Source organism: Balaenoptera acutorostrata, chromosome 8 (assembly GCF_949987535.1).
Source record: "Balaenoptera acutorostrata chromosome 8, mBalAcu1.1, whole genome shotgun sequence".
NCBI classification, from domain to species: domain Eukaryota; kingdom Metazoa; phylum Chordata; class Mammalia; order Artiodactyla; family Balaenopteridae; genus Balaenoptera; species Balaenoptera acutorostrata.
Window position 1 is genome coordinate 64198844 of NC_080071.1, and position 23225 is coordinate 64222068.

Below are 23225 nucleotides of genomic sequence, written 5' to 3' on the forward strand. Positions count from 1 at the left end.
TGTGTCCTCTTGCTAGGCAGAGATTAATGAAAATAGGATAAATGTCAATCTGGCTACTCATTTCTTTAAAGAAAAAGTATGTATACCAAGAATTAGTTATTCCCGTGGAATGCCGCAGGACCATCTCAAGGCTCAGAATGAAAGGGAGGTTAGTTAGGATATTTATATCGAGTCCCCTCCTGTACTAACATTTTTTGAGTCTGGGGCCATTTTCTTCCCTCTCCAAGCCTCAGTGACCATTGTCAAAAAACTGGGCAATTTTAAACCTCTCTCTATATACATATGTTTTGACATTAAACATCTCTGGCCCTGGCTAGAGTTTCTCTCACTAGGCTGGTACACTGCTTGGACTTTCAGTTCGTTCTTCTAATAAACACAGTTTTTTGAGCTTCTACTATGTGCAAACAGAGAAAGTATAACCCTGACCCCAGCAGTCATGGAACCTGCTGTCTTTGAACCCAGACCATCAGTCTCTTGCCCTGAGCTACATCTTTAAATCAGCTCCTCTTGGACATGTGCTTAAGATGTGCTGCCATTTTCACCAAGAAACCCAAATGATAACTTGAAGGACTAAAGGAACACTTTCAGGATGATTGGAGTTGGGCAAATCCTGCTATGGCTGTAGACAGCTTACCACATGCATACCTGCACACGCGGCAGCCTGGCCGACTGATGGGTTTTGTTCTGGGTTTTGCTTTTGTTTTTTTCTTCAAAGAGCTCATGAAGATTGAGTGACAAGAAAACAGTATTGTGAGTTGCACCAAGTTCTGCAAATGACCAGTGCGGTCACAGAGTTACAGAGTAGGTTTGATACCTGAAAAAGATTGCTGGTCCTTATCTGACACATGCACACACAAATATTGACCAGTGTCCGTGGGATCCATAGGAAGGACAGCAATTAAACTGACAGCGCAAGGCCAGGGAAAATGACATCTGGGTCCATTTGCCCAGACAGGTGGTGCAGGGTAATACAGAGTGACACACTTTTGCTTACAGAGAGGTCTCCCAAAGACAGGTATTTATTGCTTTGTAACGTCTGTCTTCTGTGCCAGAACTCATGAGACAGTTGAGTGAAAGAAAGAAGCAAAAGTGCCTCCTGGGTGTTTATTAATAAAGCAGGCTTCCCACGATGTATCAGCCCACCCAAGTCTATCACACGTTTACCTGTATTTCAGTAATAGTGCGTCTGGAAACTGTGAGCATCCGTAGCCTGTAGCACTAACAGTTCTTGTGCTTTAGATTGTATTTTTAATTTGTATGATGATTCTTATTTATCCACAGCCTGATTTCTTTTAGGTCAAATTTAGTTCCTTTCAGACCCAGAGGGGTTGTCAATCTCCGTGACTTTGGCATAGTTGTTTTTAAAATGTGAGTGTATAATTAGGTCTTTAAGATGAGGGAGTGCCTACAAGGACTCATCCCTAGAAGGGAGCAGCGTTCTGGGGGTCCCAGGGGTTTAAGGTGAAGAGACCTAACTCTGCCCTTGACCATTTCCATCCCCCAGACTTTCAGTGCAATGTCCCTCTGGGAATGGAGTCTGGCCGGATTGCTAATGAGCAGATCAGTGCCTCATCTACCTACTCTGATGGGAGGTGGACACCTCACCAAAGCCGGCTCCATGGCGATGACAACGGCTGGACACCCAACTTGGATTCCAGCAAGGAGTATCTCCAGGTACTGACTCAGATACCAGAGGGTGTGCAGAGTGTGTGTGCATTGGTGGGCAAGGGGGCTGGCTCCTTCGCTAGAGTGGACAAAGAACACAAAGAAAATAAACACAACATACTTGAGAACTTCTTTCATCCATCCATCCAAAGAAATCCATATTCCAGGCACAAAGAGACTATACCAGGCACTGTGCTAAGTGCTGGGATAAAATGACAAATAAGATGGACACTGCCTGTGCCCTTGTGAAGATTACCAGGCCTTGGAGAAGTTGCTTGGCTGGGAAGCTGTTTGTCCTTTCACTATAGTTATCCAAGGAACTTCCATAAACAGTTACAGAGTGTCCTCATTCTTAGCATAGGGAGGCATCAGAGACTTAAGGGGCATTTTTCCTAAGGGCAGGCATGAGAAGCACGGCAGCTTCTCATGATCTTTGCTGTCCGGAGGGAGCCCTCCCAGGAGGGTTTTGCCTACAGCCATCAGGAGAGCACGTGGGAAAATGTCACTACCAGGAGTGAAACTCCAGTTGCTCGGATGCCCTGCAGCATCTTTTCAGACTATTGTTTGCTTTCCTTCTTTCAAGACTTGCAGCTCCTGTTGAGTAATCCTCCCTTGCACTACACACTGGTCCAGCTCTCATCCCCAGGGAAGAGCAAGCTGCTAGTTCCATGCTAGAGCAATGACTGCTTTCATGACACACGGCAGACAGCCTCGTGACCCACTGACAAGCCTGTCCTAGCTCTGATGCGACACGGCGACCTCTACTCTGAGAAGGATGTCGCAGAGCAGGCAACAGGAAAGGGAGAAAGACCACTTAGAAACTTCCAGGGGGTCCACAGAGGTTCTAACGCCCAACCCTAAGGCCATCTGTCACTCTCTCTCCTCTGCTTCTCCAATAATGCTTCTCATCTTGCAGAGCTTCCAGAAAGTTCTCCTTTCTAGCCAGCATTCTGTTGATTGTAGTCCTCATTTTGGGTCCTAATCATATACTTTCTCTTATTGCTCTCCATCTGTTTATCATACACATATACAGCATTGTGTACTCCTTTTGAATGCTTAATGATGCAGAGCACATACTAAGTAGTCAATAAATGCTTACTGAATCAAATTTTACTGGTGTCTGCTGGCTAAATTTTGATCACGCAGAGATTGCCACTAAGAAACACTGTGGTCAGCAAAGGAATAACATCCAGCAATTTCCAAATGTGCTTGGTGTTGTGGGAGGGGAAGTGCCTCAAAATGTTGGCGCTCCTCCTCATCGGGCAAAAGGTCAGGACTTGGTGCATAAGCTTAATTGCTTGGGCAGACTCTGCATGCCCTCTGACCCCTTGGTGGCCTGAGCCACTAAATACACAATGGAGTGAGGAACTGAGGGGAGGGGAAACAGCTCCGAGCTGAGACTTTGGCAACTAGGGCATCGAAAGTGAATTGGCTTGAATTGGACTGGATCAGAGCGGAGTGGATTGGATTGGATTTAGCCATTGTTCCCTTAAACCAGCATCCACTTTCACTATCCAAGGCAGGTCGTGGTTTAGTAAGAAGGGGTCATAGTTCTAGATGTTCAGTGATTCCTTTAAGATAAACATAATCCTGTCTGTTCAGATCTGCAAAAAAAAAGAGAAAAGAAAAAAAATCAAGTTCCAATTTCAAAGGTGTCCAGTGCAGTTCGAATATGTTGAGTTCAACTGTCCAGGGGACGCAAATGGATACAGATCACCAGTACCTGTGAGCGAATCACAGGCACGGGTTGTGAGCTAAGGATTACAAGTGTGTCCTTTGAAGAAAAAGCCAGATGCAGCCCTGTGTCAAGAGAGTCAAGGCCCCCTTCCTTCTCCGCCTGTCTTCCTCAGGTGGACCTACGTTTTCTAACCGTGCTCACGGCCATCGCCACGCAGGGAGCGATTTCCAGGGAAACCCAGAATGGCTACTATGTCAAATCCTACAAGCTGGAAGTGAGCACTAATGGTGAAGACTGGATGGTGTACCGGCACGGCAAGAACCACAAGGTAAACCCACTTCCCCACCGCAGGGGCACGCCGGGGTGGGGCAGGAGGGCTGGCACAAGAAGGGCTGCAGAGCCACCCCACGCGGACAAGGAGGCCTTGTTCCCTGAGGCTCCAATAATTGATGGAGACACCGGAGACGCTGGCCCTGCGAATATTCTTTCTTACGCTAAAGTGGTTGAAAAACACCGTTGTCTCTCCGACAGCCTTGCTGCTGTCACATCTTGCACAGCAGAGAGAGAAAGAGAGCTTGCAGGGTGCTCTCTGACTGCAAATGAAGGAGAAAGTGTGTTCCCTGTCTGAGTCTCCCCGTACAGGATTCATTGAGCATTTATGGCCTGAGTCCCTTGCACATGCTGGGTTAAGAGTCACAAAACACCATGAAACTGCCGTTCGGGAGTTACCGAGGTCTGGGAGGAAAAGGGCACAGATCCTGAGAGGGAATCACAATGTCCCGAAGAAGAAAGAGGACAATAAATAATGAGGAGAAATTCGGTGTGTCGGGGATGGGATCTGAACTGGCATCCGTGTGGCAGCGAGGCGCTGAGTTCGCTCGGCTGGTGCCTTCAGTGTCTGGGGCCCTCGGAGGTGTGTCCGCATGGGTGGTGTGGGGCTTTTGTTGTACATGTGGATGAATGTCTGGCACTCCACTTTCCTAAGACACGTGGCGCTCTGGCGGTGAACAGGCCCGCAGCTGGCGCCCGCGAGGTACATACTGGGTGTGAGGTAGACTCAGCGTATGGGGGGCTTATTGGAAACGGCCGGTGGTCTCACGTGGGCAGGGCGAGAACTCCGTTCGTTGTGGGTTGGCTCTCGGGTCCCAGAGGAGAGCGCTCATCCTTCCCAGTGGAATCGGGAACTGAGGGAAAGGGTCTCTCCTCTTCCTGCCACAGTCCCAGCAGCCCCCTGGTCGGTCAGGTGTGAATTATCAAAAGGCAACACAGGTGGTCCAACCTGGAGAAGCCAAAGGTCTTTTCTAAACAGGGCCCCCTTGGCTCCTGTCACTGCCCCAAGGCAGCTTGCTGTTGCTGGTGCAACTGGAAACCTTGGACCCAGAAAATCCTAAACTATAACGTTGGCACTGTTTCACTCGGGAAATGTGAGTTTTTAAAGGAGTGGATTTTTAAAAATTAAGATCGCCATAGTAACATAGCACCATTCATCTGAAATCATGGCTTCTAGATATTACCAGGTGTCTCTCTCTCTCTCTCTCTCTCTCTCTCTCTCACACACACACACACACACACACACACACACACACACACACGCCCCATTTCACAGATAAAGTGAGAGACTTAGCAATTGAAAGACTTCCCCATCTTGATGAGTTGAGCCAGGTCTGGTTTCTCATTGCCTGCCTTTGTTTCAGGAAGAGTTACCAAATGTCACTTGGACATGGCAAGCTAGAGTCTGGCATGGCTTGCTGGGAGCACCCTGGACTGAGACCTCATCCCAGCCTGCTCTTTTTCATACCCTTTCTCTCCAGCCTCCCTTTTCAGTAAGAAACTGGTAGAACCCAGAAGGTCAGCCAGGCAGGCGAGGGCCAGCAGCTGGGTCGGGGTGGGTACAGGGGAGGGGGAAGAGATTCCCCCAACCATCTCCCTGTCTAGACTCAATGACTAAGCGGCACTGGCCAGAGGGATACTGTAGCATAAGCCAATTTTAAAAGCGTGCAGATGGACCGGGATGCTATTTAAAACACCATTTGTAGGAAATCTGCTTTTGGAAATACCTTAGCACTGCACATTTTGATAGAATGCTGTCCTCCCTGGCTTTGTCCCTGGTATTCGTTCTGCAGGGAAGATATTCCTGAGGATGGAATTTAGCTTTCTGGGTTCCTTTAGAACCATTCTTCTCAACTTCTTCATATCAGATATATCCTCCTCTCTTTTTTTTCTCTCTCTCTCTCTCTCTCCTTTGCCTCCTCTTCTCACCTGTGGCTAAATTTCTTTCCCTAGGAGCCAAGGGGTAATTTCGTTTTTGTTTTGTTGTTGTTGTTGTTGTGCTTTTTAGTGAATCAGTCCTGCCCACATAAAGGAGGCTGGGGCAGAGGAAAAACCCTTTCTGTCCCCATTAGAAATTCATTCTCTTGGTCCCTAGAAGGAGGCAGGAGAATGGAAAGCCTGACAATTAAGCATCGCCCACTCCCCCTGCTCCCTTGTCCCCACCTCGGGTGTGGCAGGCGAGCTAGGAGACCTGCCAGATTCTTGCCTCCGGGGGTGATCTCTGCTGCTCCTTCATTAGCAGATCTACGCCCGGCCGACTGTATTTCATGTGCAGATCCCGCACCGTTCATGGTGCGTCAGCGCGGCGCTCTGGCTGTTCGGGTTGAAATAGTTGAGTGAACCGTGCCAAATAGATTTGTCAAGTCTGCTGCAGTTTGATTCGATGCCATGAACGGGAGGCGGGGCGAGGAGGGGACTTGGGGGCAGTGCGGGGAGATGCTTCGTCTACGCCCCCGGGGCGCTACCGCTGAGCTTCTCTTTGTAGCTGCGGGATGGTGGGCGCTGTGCTCACGGTGCTAAGTGGTGGGCTTGAAAGCAGAATTCAGCCAGCAGGACCTGCGAGCAAAGCCCCGCCGAGGTGGAGGCAACAGGCTGCTCTACTCCGTGGGGCAAGGGGAGGGTTTGCGGACGCGAACCAGGGCACAGGGTGTGAGGAGGGGACGGTGATATTTGGGGCAGAAATGTGGGAACTTGACTCCCATCCCCTGGTCACCGTCAACACCAGTGCGGTATACCAAAGACCAGGGAATTGGGGAAGTCAGAGAAAAATAAGATTCATGAGCACTCAGGGTAGTGGAGGATGGCTGTGATAGTCCCTTGCAAAACAGTATTTACAGTTTGGACCCAGAATGGGCTGAGGCAAGGCCTGAGCCTATGGGGGGAAGACTTCCTCGTGGCCGGGAAGCAAGGACGACCGAGGAACTCTTCTGCAGTCTCCCACAGCCTGTGAGCGGCCTCTTCTTAGTCTCTTTCCATCCACCAGGTAACGGTGAGGCTGCCGATGAGAAAGGCATTACGCTGTGGCCGGGAGCGTCGCAAACGTCCTCCTGGCAAAACACAGCCCAATTACGCAGCCCACGTGTACAGCACATCCCCAAATCCTCGTCCAGCTCCACATGCCATAAAAAACGGAACCTATGATTTTCCTTTGGGGGGGCCCCTCCTGACGCGTATTTATGGAGTAACCACAAGGCAGAGAGCTCTTCTGCCTGTCAGAGCCCACAGCCAGTCTACATGCTCCCTTGGATTATACAAACTGCTTCACATAGATTTCTTCAGAAACCACAAGCATAAAACTACTGCTTTGGTTTCACCAGCTGTATTAATAACACCCCAAATATAGACAGAGTGTTGTAAATACAACAGTAGAAGGTTCGTGAGTGTGTCTATAATTATAGGCACAATTATGAACACGCGAACCAAGGGAGGGGCGTGGAGAAAGATGGGGGGAGCTGGAAGGCACGAGGCCTTGGCCAAGATCCTGCTCACCTCTGAGATGCTGCTTCCGTGAGTCTGCACTGGAGGCAGTGAGGCTGAGGCTGGGGTCCGGGCAGGAGGATAGAGGCCATGCCCTTATATGTCTAGGCAAAAGCCCTTGATTTCAGTTCTCCTTTATTCGGTAAACATGGGCATCTTTCTTGCTGACACTGCTCTGGTTACCTAGCTCTTAGTCACGGTGTTGCTAGGCTGTTCTGACGTATTTGGAAGAAATCCCGGCTAAAAGAAAGAGTCTGTCGGATGCTACGTGTGTCCTGATGGCCAGATTGAGGGTGGGAGGGTGAGGGCGGGGATCAGGTAAGGTTTGGGTCCAAGAGTTTTCAGAATTACCCTGTAATGAGTAACGGAAATGCACTAAGCTCATCCTATTAATGTAATGATGACTTCCAAGGGGCTTGGAGAACCCTCAGGCACTGGCCCATTTGCTTCAGAGTTTAACAGTGTTTCAGACTGTGGAATTGAAGCTCTCAAGGCAAAGTCATTTGCCCCAGGGACACGGGGAACCGTGGAGTCCCTTGGAAGGCACCGGTCACCAGGCTTTGACTTCAGGCCAGTGTTTCCATCATCTGATCCAGGTCTGGCTCACCATCTTGCATCCAGAGGGAAATTGGCTTCCTCGATGTTCCGTCCACGGGTCGAGAGGGGTGCATATTCACGGAGATCTGAAGTCAACTCGTGCTTGAAGGTCATGGCTCCAAGCGCGGGGCTCAGCATTTTGGATTTTGGGCCCCATCATAGAATCCTGAGATGCAGCGTTGAATGAAGTTGCTTTGCGTTTGATCTGGCCACATCCCTTCAGAACAAATAAGCCCCCGCTTCAAAAATCCTCTGTACTACATTTATTTTCCAAATTAAAATGAATCGTTGTGAGAGCCATTTGAGAATTTAAAACCCTCTGTGAAATTATCAGAGACTTAAGAGGAGAGAGAGTGGTGTCATAAAACCACACCCCCCAAATCAGTCGGCTAACGGTTAGAACCACGTGGCGTCTTTTTGCAGATCTTCTTGGATGATGCACTACGTGACCTTGGAAATTTCTCTTCACAGCTCCGTGCCTCAGTGTTTCCGCCTGCCCTAATGGAATGGTGCTGTAGCTACTGTTGGCAGAGCACTCTGGGATCCGTGGATGGAAGGCTCTCTGCAGATATAACTAATGTATTAGACCGGCAGAGCTCTTCTTGAACAGAAGGAAGTTATCAATTTAAAAAGTAACAAGGGATAGCCCATGGGATATTTACTGCCTCCTTTAAAATCATAGGTCTGGAAGGAACCTGATGAGTCGTCCAGACTTCTCCCTGCATCTGATGGGGCCTGTACTTGAGCTGCCTCAGATTAACGGTACCCCTCATTCTTCAGTTAGGAGTGCAATTATTCCTCCAATGAAAATTTTTAGGTTTTCAAAAAATACCTTTTTTTTAAGCCTCCTGGTGGATGACTGGCTCTTCCTTTTCCTTTTTTCTTTTTTTTTTTTTTTTATAAATACATATACTCAAGGATGCTTGCTCATTGCTTTGTTGTTTTTTTTTTTTAATTTTTATTTATTTATTTATTTATTTTTGGCTGTGTTGGGTCTTCGTTTCTGTGCGAGGGCTTCCTCTAGTTGCGGCGAGCGGGGGCCACTCTTCATCGCGGTGCGCCGGCCTCTCACTGTCGCGGCCTCTCTTGTTGCAGAGCACAGGCTCCAGACGCGCAGGCTCAGTAGTTGTGGCACACGGGCTTAGTTGCTCCGCGGCATGTGGGCTCTTCCCAGACCAGGACTCGAACCCGTGTCCCCTGCATTAGCAGGCAGATTCTCAACCACTGCGCCACCAGGGAAGCCCCTTCCTTTTCCTTTTTATTGTAATAATTTTGTTTACTGTATATAAGATTAAGACAGTGACTCAAACCATCAGCTAGCAATGGGCATCAGACTTTAGAAGTCGTGGATATGATTGCATCGTCTAGGGTTATATATGTTTAGAAGAGGGCTGATGACCTGTTCAAATTCAAGTCCCCCCAGTTTATCTGTCCCCCTCAATTATAACCAAGAATAATCCAGGGCCCTCGGTAATTAAGTTTGTCCCTTATCCATTTGCCATGGGATGAGCTCAGACCTTTAGCCTCTCCACTTAGGAAGCTCCAGGGAAATTTTCATTATACACAAGCTTGGAACCTTTTCTCCATCAGGCTCCCATGGCTGGCTTCACCCAACTCCCATGGGTGCTGAATTGTCTCCGAGAGCTGAGGCCAGCCTCCCTGGTGCTCACAGCCTTGATGCTAAATTCCTCATGCTTCCCAGGCCCCACTGTGCGTAGGGGCCAGTGGGACAGAGCAGATAGCAGGGGATGTGGAACGGCGCCGTGATTTTGCTTGGGCTGCGAAAACACGCGCTTTGCCCTAACCTCAGCACCCCTAGATGAGCAGTGGGGGGAACACCTCTCCAGGTGGATTGTCAGGTTCTTTGCCATCGCTGGTTCCCTGCTCTGTGCTCTCTTGCGATTTCACCCGGAAAAGGAGTGCAGGTGGCAGGTAGACTCAGCAGCCTCATTCCCTGTACCTTTTCTGCTCTCTTTTCCCCACCTGGAAGTTAAAGGTGCCTCCTTAAATAATGTGGCGGTGTCTTTGTAGGAGGTTTTCAGCGTGGAGGCCCTTCCCACCCAGGTAGAATGTCTGTTTCTGCCCCACCTTCCCAGCAGGACTTCCGGCCCCTCGTTGCTCTGATGCTCCACTCCCTCCCACACCATCTCTCCTTCAGCCCCAAATCCCGGAGCTGCCCTCCTCTCCTCTCCTCCCTCGTGCTTTCCTGTCTCAAATCCTGAAACCCTAATCCTGTTAGTATGCTGTGTTCCAGGGCTCAGTGTCTCATGGGGGTAACATAATCCCGCAGTAAATCTAACGGGCCCCGCCAGGCACACACAGATGGGGGTGTGCACATCCCACCCACCTCAGCCCCCAGCCCCAGAAAGAAAGCGGTCTCCCCTGCCCTGCACCCCACGACCAGCTCCCGCTCCTCTATCTCCTCCCTCACATCAGCAAAACTGCTTGATGACAAAAACAGCCCTGAAGTAAAGGAGGAGGAGACAGGAGGGCATCGTGGTCATAAACGAGCATTTGGTGGTTAGGGAATTTATTTGCCCTACCCGCATCCCTTCCCTCCCTTAAATTCTCTCTCTCTCTCTCTCTCTCTCTGTCTCTCATCTCTCATATATATATATATATATATATATATATATATATATATATATATATATATATTTATACATGAGAGAGACATCCTTTCTGATTCTGTATCTGGCTAAGTTCCCACATTCACTAGAATAAAAGCAGCTTTAAAAAAATTTTATAGTCTTTAAGGAAGAGTTTTAAGAGAGAAATGTCAGGACCATGATTTACAAACAGGAAAAAAAAGGTCCATTACCTTAGCATCATTCCCCGAGCGCAGCATTCACCCTCACCCACACCCTTGCCTGTTTGGTGCAACAAATTAATTAAACAGGATGGCATTCATTGATGAACAATGTATGTCTACGTGTAGCCCCGACGGCTGGTTTTAGAGAAAATGCAAGGGAAGGAGGTGGGAGTGGGAGGGCTGGCCGTAGGTTCTGCAGTGAGGATGAGTCGGTACCATTGTTTCTGAGACAGATTTTTTAAATGCGCTCCTGGTTTCCCCCGTCTCTGCCCTCGACTCCTGTCATCTATCTTCTCTGCCTGCTTTGTTCTCCTCCTTCAGTGTCTGTGCCAAGGAGATTGAAAAGGAGAACTTTGGATGCAACGCAACATGTATTAGTGGAGAGAAATATTTATCCTTAAAAAAAGGAAGAAGAAGAAGATCTCCTGCACGGTTTCTACCTCAGGGCTTCAACACTGTGTTGTCTTTGAAAGATTTCCTGCTTTCTGTGCAATCCCTGGAGCTGGCCACGTTCAGATATTTACAGCAAAATAGAAATAAACTACAGGTCACAGCATAGGGAATGAAGAGACGGGCATGCGCAGATGCAATACTGAAGCCCCATCAGGAAGGGGGCTATGCACAGAATGAGGGCCTGCCTCGTGGTGGGAGGTTAGACAGCCAGGAACGCTGTGAGCCTGCACCGTGTCCTTCCACCAAGGAGCTCAAAGACTTTGATGGACACGGAGCATCTACACTGGCCTGGGCACCCGGATGTTGATGGCAGAGATGAACGGTGTATGGGAGAGGGATGTAGGGCTGGCAGAGGATCCCCCCCGCATAGAGGCCTCCAAGGTAGGCCGTGAAACGCTCGCTGGTCTCAGCAGTGCCTGAGTCACTGCATACTCTTCAAAGAGGACTTTGGGAGGGGTCAGCAGGGAGACTGATGTGACTAGAAATGGGGTGAAAGACAGAGAAAAGATGACCTCAGTGATGCTTTCTGGCTAGATGTTTCTTATTAGAGTTTATATATTATTTTCTTTAATTTGTTTTTTACATAGTATTATAGTCCATGACTTACAAGCTCACAGGAGTGGTCAAAACATGTTGATTTTCTTTTCCTGGGGGGAGAAGATTGGGGGGGGCGGTGAAGTTGTAGATAATAACCAAATTGGGATATTGGAAAGCAGCCAATTTGACTGGCAGAGGCCCCCCCCTCCCCCCTGAGGTGCAAATCAGAAAATCCATGAGGTGCTGCTGGTTTCTGATTCTGTCTTACTGAAAATAAACCAAAGGTCTCAGGAATCAATTGGAAAGTGTTGGATTATGTTCAGAATTCAGCAAGGCACCAAATGGATTATCCGAACCACTTCGTGTCCTGAATTGTTTTTTAAACTTGGTTTATAGACGTGCACTTGAAGAAATCTTTATGTTCAACATAGCTTCATATATATATATATATATATATATATATATATATATATATATATATGTATGTATTAGTAATTACAACATAATCAGTGCTATCCCCACCTCTTAAGAAGGTTAGGGTCACTTTGAACACACCTCTGGTTTTCCTTTGGGCAAGAAAGCAACCACATTAACATTTCTCTTTTAAAGTTAACAAAAATGTATACCATCTGTGACATCCAGCTTTTAAAGCAGATGTTAAAATGTGATCACCACGTTTGATATACGTCTATCTGGGTATGCCATATGCTGACAAGCCACTGAGTTTTCTCAGCAATATGGACTCCTCACTGCAAAGTTATGGCCTGAAAATTCCTGGCCTTGAGGCAAGACTTGAGAGTCTGTGGCTTTCAGAACTTGAACTTCCCCAGTTGAACAAAGACCTATTTATTGCTTGTGACGTGGTTTCCAGTCCAATATCTGTCCTGGGTATCGTGCAGGCACTGGAGCCAGCAGGGAGGGCTGGTAGAGTTGAGTGTCTACCTGCAAGCGTGTTATCGACTTTATTTTCCTGAAGGAGAAATCAAGGTATCTGAGGTTTATTGATTGGCCTATAGTGATTCAGTGAGTCGGAAGGGAATAGGGAGTAAAACCATTTCCCTGGTATCATCTCCCAAGCGCACGACCCCTTACCTTGCAATGCCAAGACTGGAAGCCAAGGGTCCATCTCAGAGAATTTGATCAGAAAACATATGAAGGGTGACTCTGAAACCACAGAAGCATTGAAAAAGTCATAAAGATGTATAATGTATGATAGCATTTACCAGCTATAAATAGGGCAGTGCAGGGAGAAAAAATAGAGACCTTGGAAATCCACTGGGTCAGGAGAAATAGAAACTGCTTAATATTTCATTAAAAATGGATCTTCTTAAATTGCACTTTGATATCTTTGGGCCAAAGACGATATGTCAGAACTAAGGTGTTGTTATTTATTACTCTTCGTTATTAATCATTTGAACTGTTATTGAACTAAAACATCAAACAAGATATATTCTCCCTCTGAGTGGGGCAGTCACCATGTGTTCTGGGCACTGTTTGAAGTATATGAAAATCCACATCACTTGTCCACAAAAGCACTTAGGCTGCAAGGGACAAGGGTAACTAAAATGCCATGCTAGAAAGTGGACACTTCCGGGGCAGTTCTAAATGAGAAACTCTTGTGAAGAAAGCCTTAGAATCTGGGGGCCAGAGTGGACCTTACAAATCAGCTCATACAATCCTCTCATTTAATGGAGGAGGAAATTGGGGCCTGGGAGAGGTAGAGATATTTGCCCACACCTAGGAGCTAATTAACAGCAGAGTCTGGCTCCTGGTTCAGTGGTGTTTGGACTTTTTTTTCCCACTACACCCACCTCAGAGTGAGAGGTATACAAAAAGTTTACTAAAATAAGATGGTATTCCTTCAGCCAAGGGTCCAGAGAGCGGAAGGCAGATATGAGAACAAGGTCAAGAGCAAACAAGACATCGAGAAGGACCTAGGCTTGGAAAGAGGAAGGATAATTTGAGGTCACATTGAAAGAGGCTTCATTTGGTTCCAGGGGTGGGAGGAGAGTGAGCAAAACTGAATAGCAGAATGAAAGTCAATTTGAGCACCAGGTAGATGTCCGCAGGGACATAAAACATGTGCCTGCCTCCCTTTCTGGCTGATGCCATTGTAGAGAGATCCAGGGTCTCACCCAAGCCTGTGGCCACATGCATCCATGGGAAGACCAGCCCCTCCCCAGGCGTATACCCACACGTGTGTGCCCCCTGTGCCCGCAGTCAGCCAGCCTTCCCAAGGCAGTCCACAGACAAAGTCATTTCCTTACTGAGGAAGGAAAGGAAAGGTTTCTTGGTGTTGTCTGCCAAGGCTGAGAAATGAAGGGGTCAGATGAGATAAAATTGGATATTAAAAACACGAGACGTGCTGTGTTTCTAAACGGTACCAGCGTGGTGTGTACGCTGTGGATTAGCAGCTGTGTGAAAGTTCAGATCCACTCAACACTCCAATTATATATTCACGTGGAGAATCAAGCCCCCGCCCCTGCCCCCCCCCCCCCGCTTACAAACTCCTTAGCACCTCCTGCTGGAGGTCACACACAGCCACCGTCACCATCCTCAGGGAGTAGGCCAGTGGGGACCCACCACTGCTCACAGCACCCGTCCGAAATAAGCAGAGGGCTGCATTTGCTTCTTCCCTGCCAAAGCAAAACAAAACAGAAAAAAGAGCCTCTGCCTCACGCCGAATTCTAGGAGAACCGGTTAATCTCTTTCCCTTGGATTCAGTCCCTCCATCCCTCTCCTCAGAGCTTCAGAGGAAGCCAAGGAACGGGCATGGCGAGGCTTAGGTCGTGCTGAGCCCTGGGCCCTCCTTCCAGTGGTCCCTCCCCAGATTAGATCACAGAGGTTCAGGCGCCTCTCTCTTCCCTTAGGCCTTCTCCCAGGTGTCTGGAACTGACCCTCTTTCCTCCTGCTTTCGTGGCCCTTCTTCCTCCTTCGCTTTGTCCTCAATCACTATGCAGGAAGCAGCCAACCCGAAGCTGGGAGAGATGGGTGGGCAAGCGGTCCCGCCTCGGTGCTCCCTGAAGTCAGCCGGGCAGCAGAGGAGGAAACTGGTGGACAGGGACCGGGGCAGAGGCTCCCCAGGGGAGGAGAAGGGACAGCAAGGCTGGTGCGGGAGCTGCCCTGGAATCAGTGGGCTCGACACCAGGAGCAAGGGCTTTCAACTGAATGCCGTGGTCCAGGGAGAACTTGTTTCCTCCTCTCCCTTCCTCTGTTTCTCTTAAACAGGCCACTTCCCCTCATTTGGCAAAAGGTATGATGGCTCTTAGCCTTCCCTCCCACCATCAGTGGGGCGCTCTTAACCGCTCTAACTTTTGACCTTAGTACGTGGGAAATATAGAAGGTTCAAGGTTGCCAAATGGCAGACCTCCTGATTACAGTTCCTAAGGAAGCAAGGACCGCGTTGTTAATTAGCTCTAAGCTTCTGTGCTGCTCTTCGCTGTTACTCGGATCATTCTACGTTGGGATTAGAAACACCCTGGGAGCAAGCACGTCACTGAACAGCAGCTCTCCTTCCGTTCCACCCATGCTTGGGGACCTTCAGGGCTCCATGACTCCTAGCCACCGACATAAACACTGCAGACGTAGAAGAGATGAGAGTCAAGGGAGAAAACCACAAGCCTGAAGTCTACAAACATGGCAAGGGCTTGAGATCTGGACAGACATCTCTGAGCCTCAGTTTTTTCATCAATAAAGTGGAAATAATAGTACTTACTTCCCGGGATGTTGTAGGCCTAATTAATTATGTTTACACAGTGTCTGGCTCAATGAGATTCCAGTATACCAGTTTCCCCATTCCCCTTGTCCCAGGCCTGTCAGTGCCCAAACAGCTCGCATGTTATAGGTGCCGTGAGCTGAAGGAGCTGGTCCCCCTGCCCAGGAGAAATTGCTAGATGTTGCAGAGTTGTCTGTGAGTGGACTTAGAGTCACTTGGTTGTTAAGAGCTATGACAGGTATGATCTAGAAGTGATGGTTAGTTGGTCTTTCCCTTCACTCTTATCCGGGGAAACCAAGAGAAACTTACATATACTTGTTCCAGCTACTCTTTTTCCTGTTTTAATGGAGAACACAAAAAAAAGCACAAGGTCCATATGGCAGTTATTGATTTGGGCCATCTGGTAAGCTAGGACTTGCTCCTACCATGTTGGATTAGAAGCTACTCTGGAAAGCCTTTCCTCCCATAAGAGATGCATTGGTCAGATGGGGACAGGGATGGATTTCATTACAGGGCAGGGACTATAGTGAGAGAAAGCCAGAGCAGGACTCCGACAGTCTGTCTGCAACCCTGACCCTACAACAAAGACCAGAAAGACCCAAGAAAGTGTTGATTGACACAGGGGCACCGGGGGTCGACAGTGCTTCCACCCTCTCACCCATCCATGGAGCAGGGAGACCTCTAAGGAACTAACAGAAACAACTGTGAAGCACTTTCTGATTATAAAATACCCTGGAAATCTTTCTATAGGCCTGAAACCGGAGGAAAAGGGAAAGTCAAGTTCAAGCTAGTGAGAGAGGTCCACAACCCTAAAAGATGACATTGTTGCTCCATTGTTAAAGGATATTCTAATTTCTTTTTCCTCTCTCTCTCTCTCTCTCTCTCTCTCTCTCTCTCTCTCTCTCGACTTCTGAAAGTGTTTTCCTTTCATGGTGCCTTCCTCTGCTGGCCCTCAGGCCCAGAGGCAAAATTTTCCTTCCCTCCAAAAGTTTTTGTGAAGACCATGTATTGTTTTCAACTTAGAGCAGTGTGAGAAATTAAATTTTTTTCATGGTGTTTCTAAAACAGCACCAAACAACAAACCCACTGATTATTTCTAAGCTTAAGGGAAATGAAATTGAACAGACCTTTCCTTCTCCGTCAAAGACTGCGTGGCTCACCTACACACTGGGATTTCTATAACATGGATTCGTGTGTGATATTACAGGTCTTCCAAGCCAACAACGATGCCACGGAGGTGGTTCTGAACAAGCTGCACTCACCGCTGCTGACACGCTTCGTCAGGGTCCGTCCACAGACCTGGCACTCGGGCATCGCCCTCCGCCTGGAGCTCTTCGGCTGCCGGGTCACAGGTGAAGTGGGGCTCCTGTGAGGTTGGGGAGCTCTGCACCCCCTTCCAGCCCTCTGCAAATGGCTTGACTGCACCACGTGACCTTAACAGAAGGCTGGCTTTTACCTATAACTCCCTGTATGGGTACTGAATGCACACTGACTCTAGACCCTGCCTTGCCGGCTACCATTTCTTCACGCACGCTCCACTCACTCATTCGCTACACAAATACTTACGGAAGGCCCGCTGTGCGCCAGGCCACACACTGGGAGCTGGAAGTGAATAAGAGAAGGGAACCAGCAGATGGGGTCTCTGGCATGCTGGAACTTTCAGGCGGGTGGGCAAGATAGATAATAAACAAATGTTAAGTACAGGGGTAATGATATACTAAGATGCGTGTGTGAAGGAAAAGGACAGGAGGCTCTGAGAGTGAGTGAGGGGACCTGATTGAAAGTTTGGGGACAGCCTTTCTGAGGATGTGACACTTAAACTCGGGGATGAGTAAAGGGTAGTCTGATGGTGACTGAGGGGAAGAGCATTTTGGGTAGAGGCAACAGCATGTTCCAGGATGCTGGCAGGATGTAAGGCAGTAAAGAGCTGTGGTAACAGATGTGAAATTAAGATCTGGTCCCAGGAAGGGTTCCATCTAGTTCGGGAAATAATCCCCCAGGTAACAATTCAATGCTCAGCTGAGCTCCCTTGCACTCACCACCCCTAAGAGGGTCAGTGGGGAGTGTGTCACCAAGGATGTGAGAGTCCTTGGCTAACAACATGAGACACTCAGCCATGCCAGGGACCATGCTGAGGGCTTTTATATTGTAACTAACAGAATCCACGCAACAACCCCCAAGAGGTAAGTACTGCTATTAGCCCTCCTTTAGGCCTGGGGAAACTGAGGCACAGAGCACTTCAATTATTTTCCCAAAGTCACGCAACTAGTAAGTGACAAAGCAAATGTGAATCCAGGCAGTCTGGTGCCCAGCCGGGCTCGTAACCACAGTGCTATCCCACCTTGAAATGCAAAGAAATCAGTGCTGACTTAAAAGTGTTTGATAGTCAGGTCCTTTGACAGTTCCCTACTGATTGGGGGTGGTTCCAGTTAGCAGGGTACCAGCATGACCTCTCGTATCTTCCTCCCTCTCCGCAGACGCCCCCTGCTCCGACATGCTGGGGATGCTCTCGGGCCTCATTGCCGACTCCCAGATCTCTGCTTCCTCCACCCGCGAGTACCTCTGGAGCCCCAGTGCTGCCCGCCTGGTCAGCAGCCGCTCAGGCTGGTTCCCTCGGATCCCTCAGGCCCAGCCAGGCGAGGAGTGGCTCCAGGTGGACCTGGGAGCGCCCAAGACCGTGAAAGGCGTCATCATCCAGGGGGCCCGCGGAGGAGATAGCATCACTGCCGTGGAAGCCAGGGCGTTTGTGCGCAAGTTCAAAGTCTCCTACAGCCTAAATGGCAAAGACTGGGAGCACATCCAGGACCCCAGGACCCAGCAGCCGAAGGTAGGATGTTCCCGGAGGACTCCCTAACCTTGCCCCAAACAGGGAGGTTGATTTGGGGGATGTTGATTTCCCATCTAGACGGTCATCACCAACCCCTGCCAGTCAAACAGATATTAACTGAGAGATTACTTTGTGCCAGGCCCTCTGCTAAATGCCTTATTTTAACCTTTACAACATCTCTAGAAGGTAGGTCCTTTCGTCCCTCCCATTTTAGAGATAACAAAACTGAGGCTTGATGTCATGCCAGGGTCATACAGTACCTGTGGTAGAGCCATGATTCAGACACAAGTCTCACTCCAGAGCCCAAACGCCTAACCACTACTCAACACTGCCTTTCTAGTGTCTTGGACACTCTTTCTACCCTCTTTCAGGTAAAGTGTCCTGGAACTGGCCAGACATCCAAAGGGAATGTGGTTTTTGGAGGCTCAACTATAGAAACTAGTGAATTACTTCCAAAAACAACTGTGTTTTTCTGAGTGTTGCTGCACTCCTTTGTATTTTCCTGGGCTTGACTGCTTAGATCTTTCTTGCCTCTCACACAGAGGGTGGGAAGAGGCAAGAGAAACTAACACAAGGCCAAAGTGCAGGCCAGTGTAATACCCCCTCCTGCCATCGGAGGAGTGAAGGTCAGCCCTCAACGAGGGGCACCGAGGAGCCCCAGGAAAGGGAGAGGACATCACACCCCAGTCCCTCTCCAGGTTAATCTCCCAATCAGCCAGGCGTTCCGATCTTCATTGCTAAGTTACCCCTCATTTTCCTCAGAAGAGCAGGGCCCCTAATAAGGAAGGGGTATCACATGTCTCTGTTTAGCAAATGTTTTCCATTCCTAATGCAGAGGCAAGGGCTGGGTTGGAGGTTTTGCAGTGCTGATGTAAACTCCCAGCTCATAATTCCAGCGGCTTGGAAAGGCTCAGTGCTTGGTAACTGGAACCTTCAGTGGATGCAGCAGAAGTCGGACCACTGGCTCCCCCAGGGACAGCTGACCCTGGCTCTTCTTGACTATTCTGGGGGCCTGGGAAAGGAGATGATCTTAGCCAGGGTCAGAGCCTGCCCTCCCCAGGACAGTGCCCCCCCTTTTGGAATTGTGGGCATCCTGCAAAATGAGGTGGCTCTGCCGCATTCCTAGATGCTAATCAGCTACAGCCCCTGGCACACCTGCACACCAACAGTCCCCTAAGTCACTGGTTCACAGGTACGCTCTGGGTTGGGTCCCCCACCTGGCTTCAGCCAGGGCAGCCCCACTGTCATCAATTTTATGTAGAGCGGCTTTAGGTGAGGTTCCTTTTGACAGAATTTCTTCCACTAAACCAAGGTTGGGGGAACACAGTCTTAGATTATCAGGGTGTGACCAGTGGAAATTGTCATTAGCCTAGAAAAGGGATGGTCACTTTCCCTTCAGCCTCTCAGTGACCTGGCATTTTCTAAACCTAGACTTTCAAGCTGGGACTTTCTAAATCTAGACTTTTAAGCATCTGGGGAAGAACTTCTTTTTCTAGTAAACCGAGAACTTCAGAACAGGCAAGACAGCCTAAATGCCCTTCACTCCTCTCTAGCCAAATCCAGCTTAATTAAGACTCACTCAGAGCCGAATTCTGAGTCCTCAGTTTCACTCCCAGGATAGAGGACAGAACCCAGCAATTGCCACTTTCATCTGCTCCCCATTTGCCGTGTTTCTGGGACCTCCCAAATGAATAAAAACGTTGGTCTGAGAATGGGGCTCCCATGAACCAAGATGGGCAGTGACCATGAATTAACTCTGAAGCTGCCTTCTGGTTGGATGTGAGGGGTGAGGTGGGAAGGGGGAAGGAAGGAGCAGAAAGGAGGAGTGAGGAGGGCTCCCACCTAAGAAGGGCTGAGCAGCCTGTCTCCCTGCAGCTGTTTGAAGGGAACATGCACTACGACACCCCTGACATCCGGAGGTTTGACCCTGTCCTGGCGCAGTACGTGCGGGTGTACCCTGAGAGGTGGTCCCCTGCGGGCATTGGGATGCGACTGGAGGTGCTGGGCTGTGACTGGACAGGTAAGGCCCTCTTTCCACTGCGGGTCTCACTCACAAGGTCTCATGACCCCGGCTTCCTGGGGTGGCCTGGGAGGAGGTCAGACCACGACGGGCACGGGGCAGAGGGGCAGCCAACCCTGGGGTGAAGCCCCATCAGTTCAAAACGCTGCTGCCCCCTGCCTGCCCTGGGCTCCACCTTGTTCTACCTCAAACCACGGGCACTGCAGCCTCTGGACTCAGGACAGCTTCTCAAAGGATGTGCTGTGTCATTTGTAAAGGATCATTTCAGTCCTCCAACCCCAGTCTCTCAAAAACAAATCATAACCACACACTGCCCACCCAAATTCAATTAGACCCTGACTCTTCAGGCCAGAGGGCTGTGGCTGTTGATTTAGGGAAGAAAAAAAAAATGCTCATGATAATAAAGTAATCGGTTTATGTCTGAATCTGGCCTCCAGATGTCTGTGGCTAAGAGATTTCATTTTCATTTCGAAGCCACATCTGTAAAAGGCATTTATTTGCTCAGGAGGGACCCTGTTGCAGGGGAGCTGCCGAGAGCCCGGCTTCTTCCCCGTGTGCCGCAGGAGGCTCGCTGGGCTCCACCCTGCGTCCCAGGCCCTGGGAGCACCTCCGAGTCTCCTGAACGAAGATGAGGCCCGCCGATCATGGCCACCCTCCTGGTTTCCCGGGCAGCACCCCATCCATCCTTCCGAGTCGGGTCCGCCTCCCCTCCAGGCCCCGCCCTCCTCCCCCGGCAGGGCTGGCACAGATCCCAGCTCGAGCCCGAGCCGGAGCCCGAGCTCGCTTGCTGCCTGCCAAACGGAGCTTGGCGGGGGGGGGGGGGGGGGGGGGGGGGCGCGCCGAGCCAGTGGCAGCAAGCGCAGCAGGCAGGACCCCGGCCCCAGGTATCTCCATTTTCCTGTCTGTGCCGTACCTGTCAGCAGCTCACCCAGCAGGGGATCGTGAAGGATTAGTAAGAGCATGTCGGAGAAGTGCTTTTGGCTCCCGGGGAGAAAAGTGCTGCCTGTGTGCCGTTATGATGACGCCGAGGAAGTGTCCCGTTGAGGCATGAAGGCTGGGAATCGGGCCCAAATTAGCCTTTCTCACCTTTCAAGGGAAGGCAGCCCCAGTGAACATATTTTAGTGGGAAGACACTTTACTCCCCATCACGGAGTGAGGCCAGGTTCCCTGCAGCCTGCTGAGTGTTCCTCACCTGTCCTCTTGCAGGCGCTGAAAACTGCCCTCCAACAGTGACACAAGCTGGCTTCTTCTGGCCAGAATCGGAGGCTTAGAGATGCAGGGGACCCGAGGGCTTCTAGGCCAGTGGCTTTCAAACGTTTCTGACCACCATCCACAATTTAAAATAAATTTATATCACGAGCCACTCGACTTACAAGCATGCGTGCACACACACACACACAAGCACACACACATGTGTGTGCTTATGGGATATAGTATATCATTAAGCACCTGGACTCTGGGGACAGATCGCCAAGTTCAAGTCCTGCCTCTGCCGATCTCGGTTATCCTAGCTGAAGAACGGGGGTGACCATAGTATATCTACACCCCCCAGGGTTGTCATGAGGATTCAATAAAATAATGGATATAAGATACTTAACCTGCTGCTTGGCACCTAATAAACTTGTTATGATAAGTAAGTGTGACTGAAACAAAAGGTTCCCAAAGCGGTGCTCTTCCTTGCCACGTGAGTACATGCTGAAATATTATAGCCCCTATTTTAAAACGCTAGTCCTGACTCATGAAATTGATCTACAACCTGTTAACAAGGGTGACATACAGTTTGAATAAAAACCACCGATCTAGGTCAATGCCTCTTTCACAGAGAGGGAAACTGAGTCCCAGAGAGAGGAGCCACTTGCCGGAGGCCGATCAGCTACCTGAGGGCTGACTCATACTTCCCTCCTGTCCCCGGTCCTCTGTGCCACGCCTCTTCCCAGACTGGCCCTGCTTTATGACCGGCTGGACAATTGCTAATGGCCTTTTCCTCCTATTGCCCCCCGCCAAGCTGGCCCAGATTACACCGGCAATGGTCAGCAACAGGTTTCTCATTTCAAAGTCCTCCTGGCCATTCCTTGGAAGATCAGAGTAGGGGCTCGATACCCTCCGCCCAGCCTCCTTCCCTTTGAAGTCTCTGACATCTGGTTTCAATTGCCGGGGAGCGTAGTTTGATGGGCAGTTACCTCTAAGTGTCCAGTACAAACACAGTGGGCACGGAGGCCGGCTACTGTTTCCTCACTTTCATTCACACGCCCTGCCCTCTCATTGCCTCGCCCGCCCCCTGTGCCCCTGGATTTAACATTATCTCTCTGCCACCCAGCTCACCCACTCTGCTACCTAACATTTCCAGGAACCGCTCTCCCAGGCCACGTGGCTTTCTGCTTGTCAAATTTCCGTTCATTTCTGTGACTCATCCTTGTTCCCTTCTTCATTCCTACCCCAAAAGGATAACACGGAAAATAATGGGCTGGGTTGAGTTACTGCAGCTAAATAATTTGACAGGGCTTCTTCACCTGTTCATTTGTTTGTATTTCAAATGATTACTTCTTGCCTTGCTGACCATTGTCTGCTTTACAATGGAGTTTGAGATTCTGTGACACAGTAACAAATATGAACTTACAAGTTAGGACGCTTCGAGGTTACTTGCCCAGCCAGGTTTGGTCACCTGCTACTTGTATTTTGAATAAGTTGCCAACATTGACAAGTCTGGAGATTTTCCCTGGAGATTTTGTTTGTTTGTTTGTTTGTTTCATGCGAGGGGAAAAAAAAAATCTTTTTGCAAGATCTGGCCACACTGGGCCACCTCCCCTCGGCTCTTCAATCTGCTAGAACCAGTCACGTGGTGGCCTCCTTTCAACCAGGTGTGCAGGACCCCTCTGCCACCTCCTGTCCCAGCCTTTACTCTCCCAGCCCCCAGTAGGCCATCCTCCCTTACAGTAGCAGTTAGCCTCCTAGAAGCATTTGAATTTGCCACACCCTGACCTAAAGGCACAGCCCCAAATTATTTCCACTGAATGGAGTCTGAGTCACTTTGAGCCCATATTCTTTTCCATCCGGTTTTGTGCAAACACGAACAACGATGCCTGGGGTAGCACCTCCCAAGCTGTCTGGCTTGGT

At 49.5% G+C, this 23225-nt stretch overlaps 1 protein-coding gene across 1 annotated transcript in view; it reads left to right on the top strand.

The window, feature by feature from the left end:
- Positions 1-23225, top strand: part of NRP2 (neuropilin 2) — a 101574-nt gene that overhangs the window by 29331 nt on the left and 49018 nt on the right. Inside the window, exons 6-10 of the mRNA XM_057551352.1 lie at positions 1505-1674; positions 3516-3671; positions 16472-16616; positions 17742-18091; positions 19967-20111. Of these exons, the coding sequence (XP_057407335.1) occupies positions 1505-1674; positions 3516-3671; positions 16472-16616; positions 17742-18091; positions 19967-20111 (966 nt within the window). The remainder of the gene's footprint in view (positions 1-1504; positions 1675-3515; positions 3672-16471; positions 16617-17741; positions 18092-19966; positions 20112-23225) is intronic.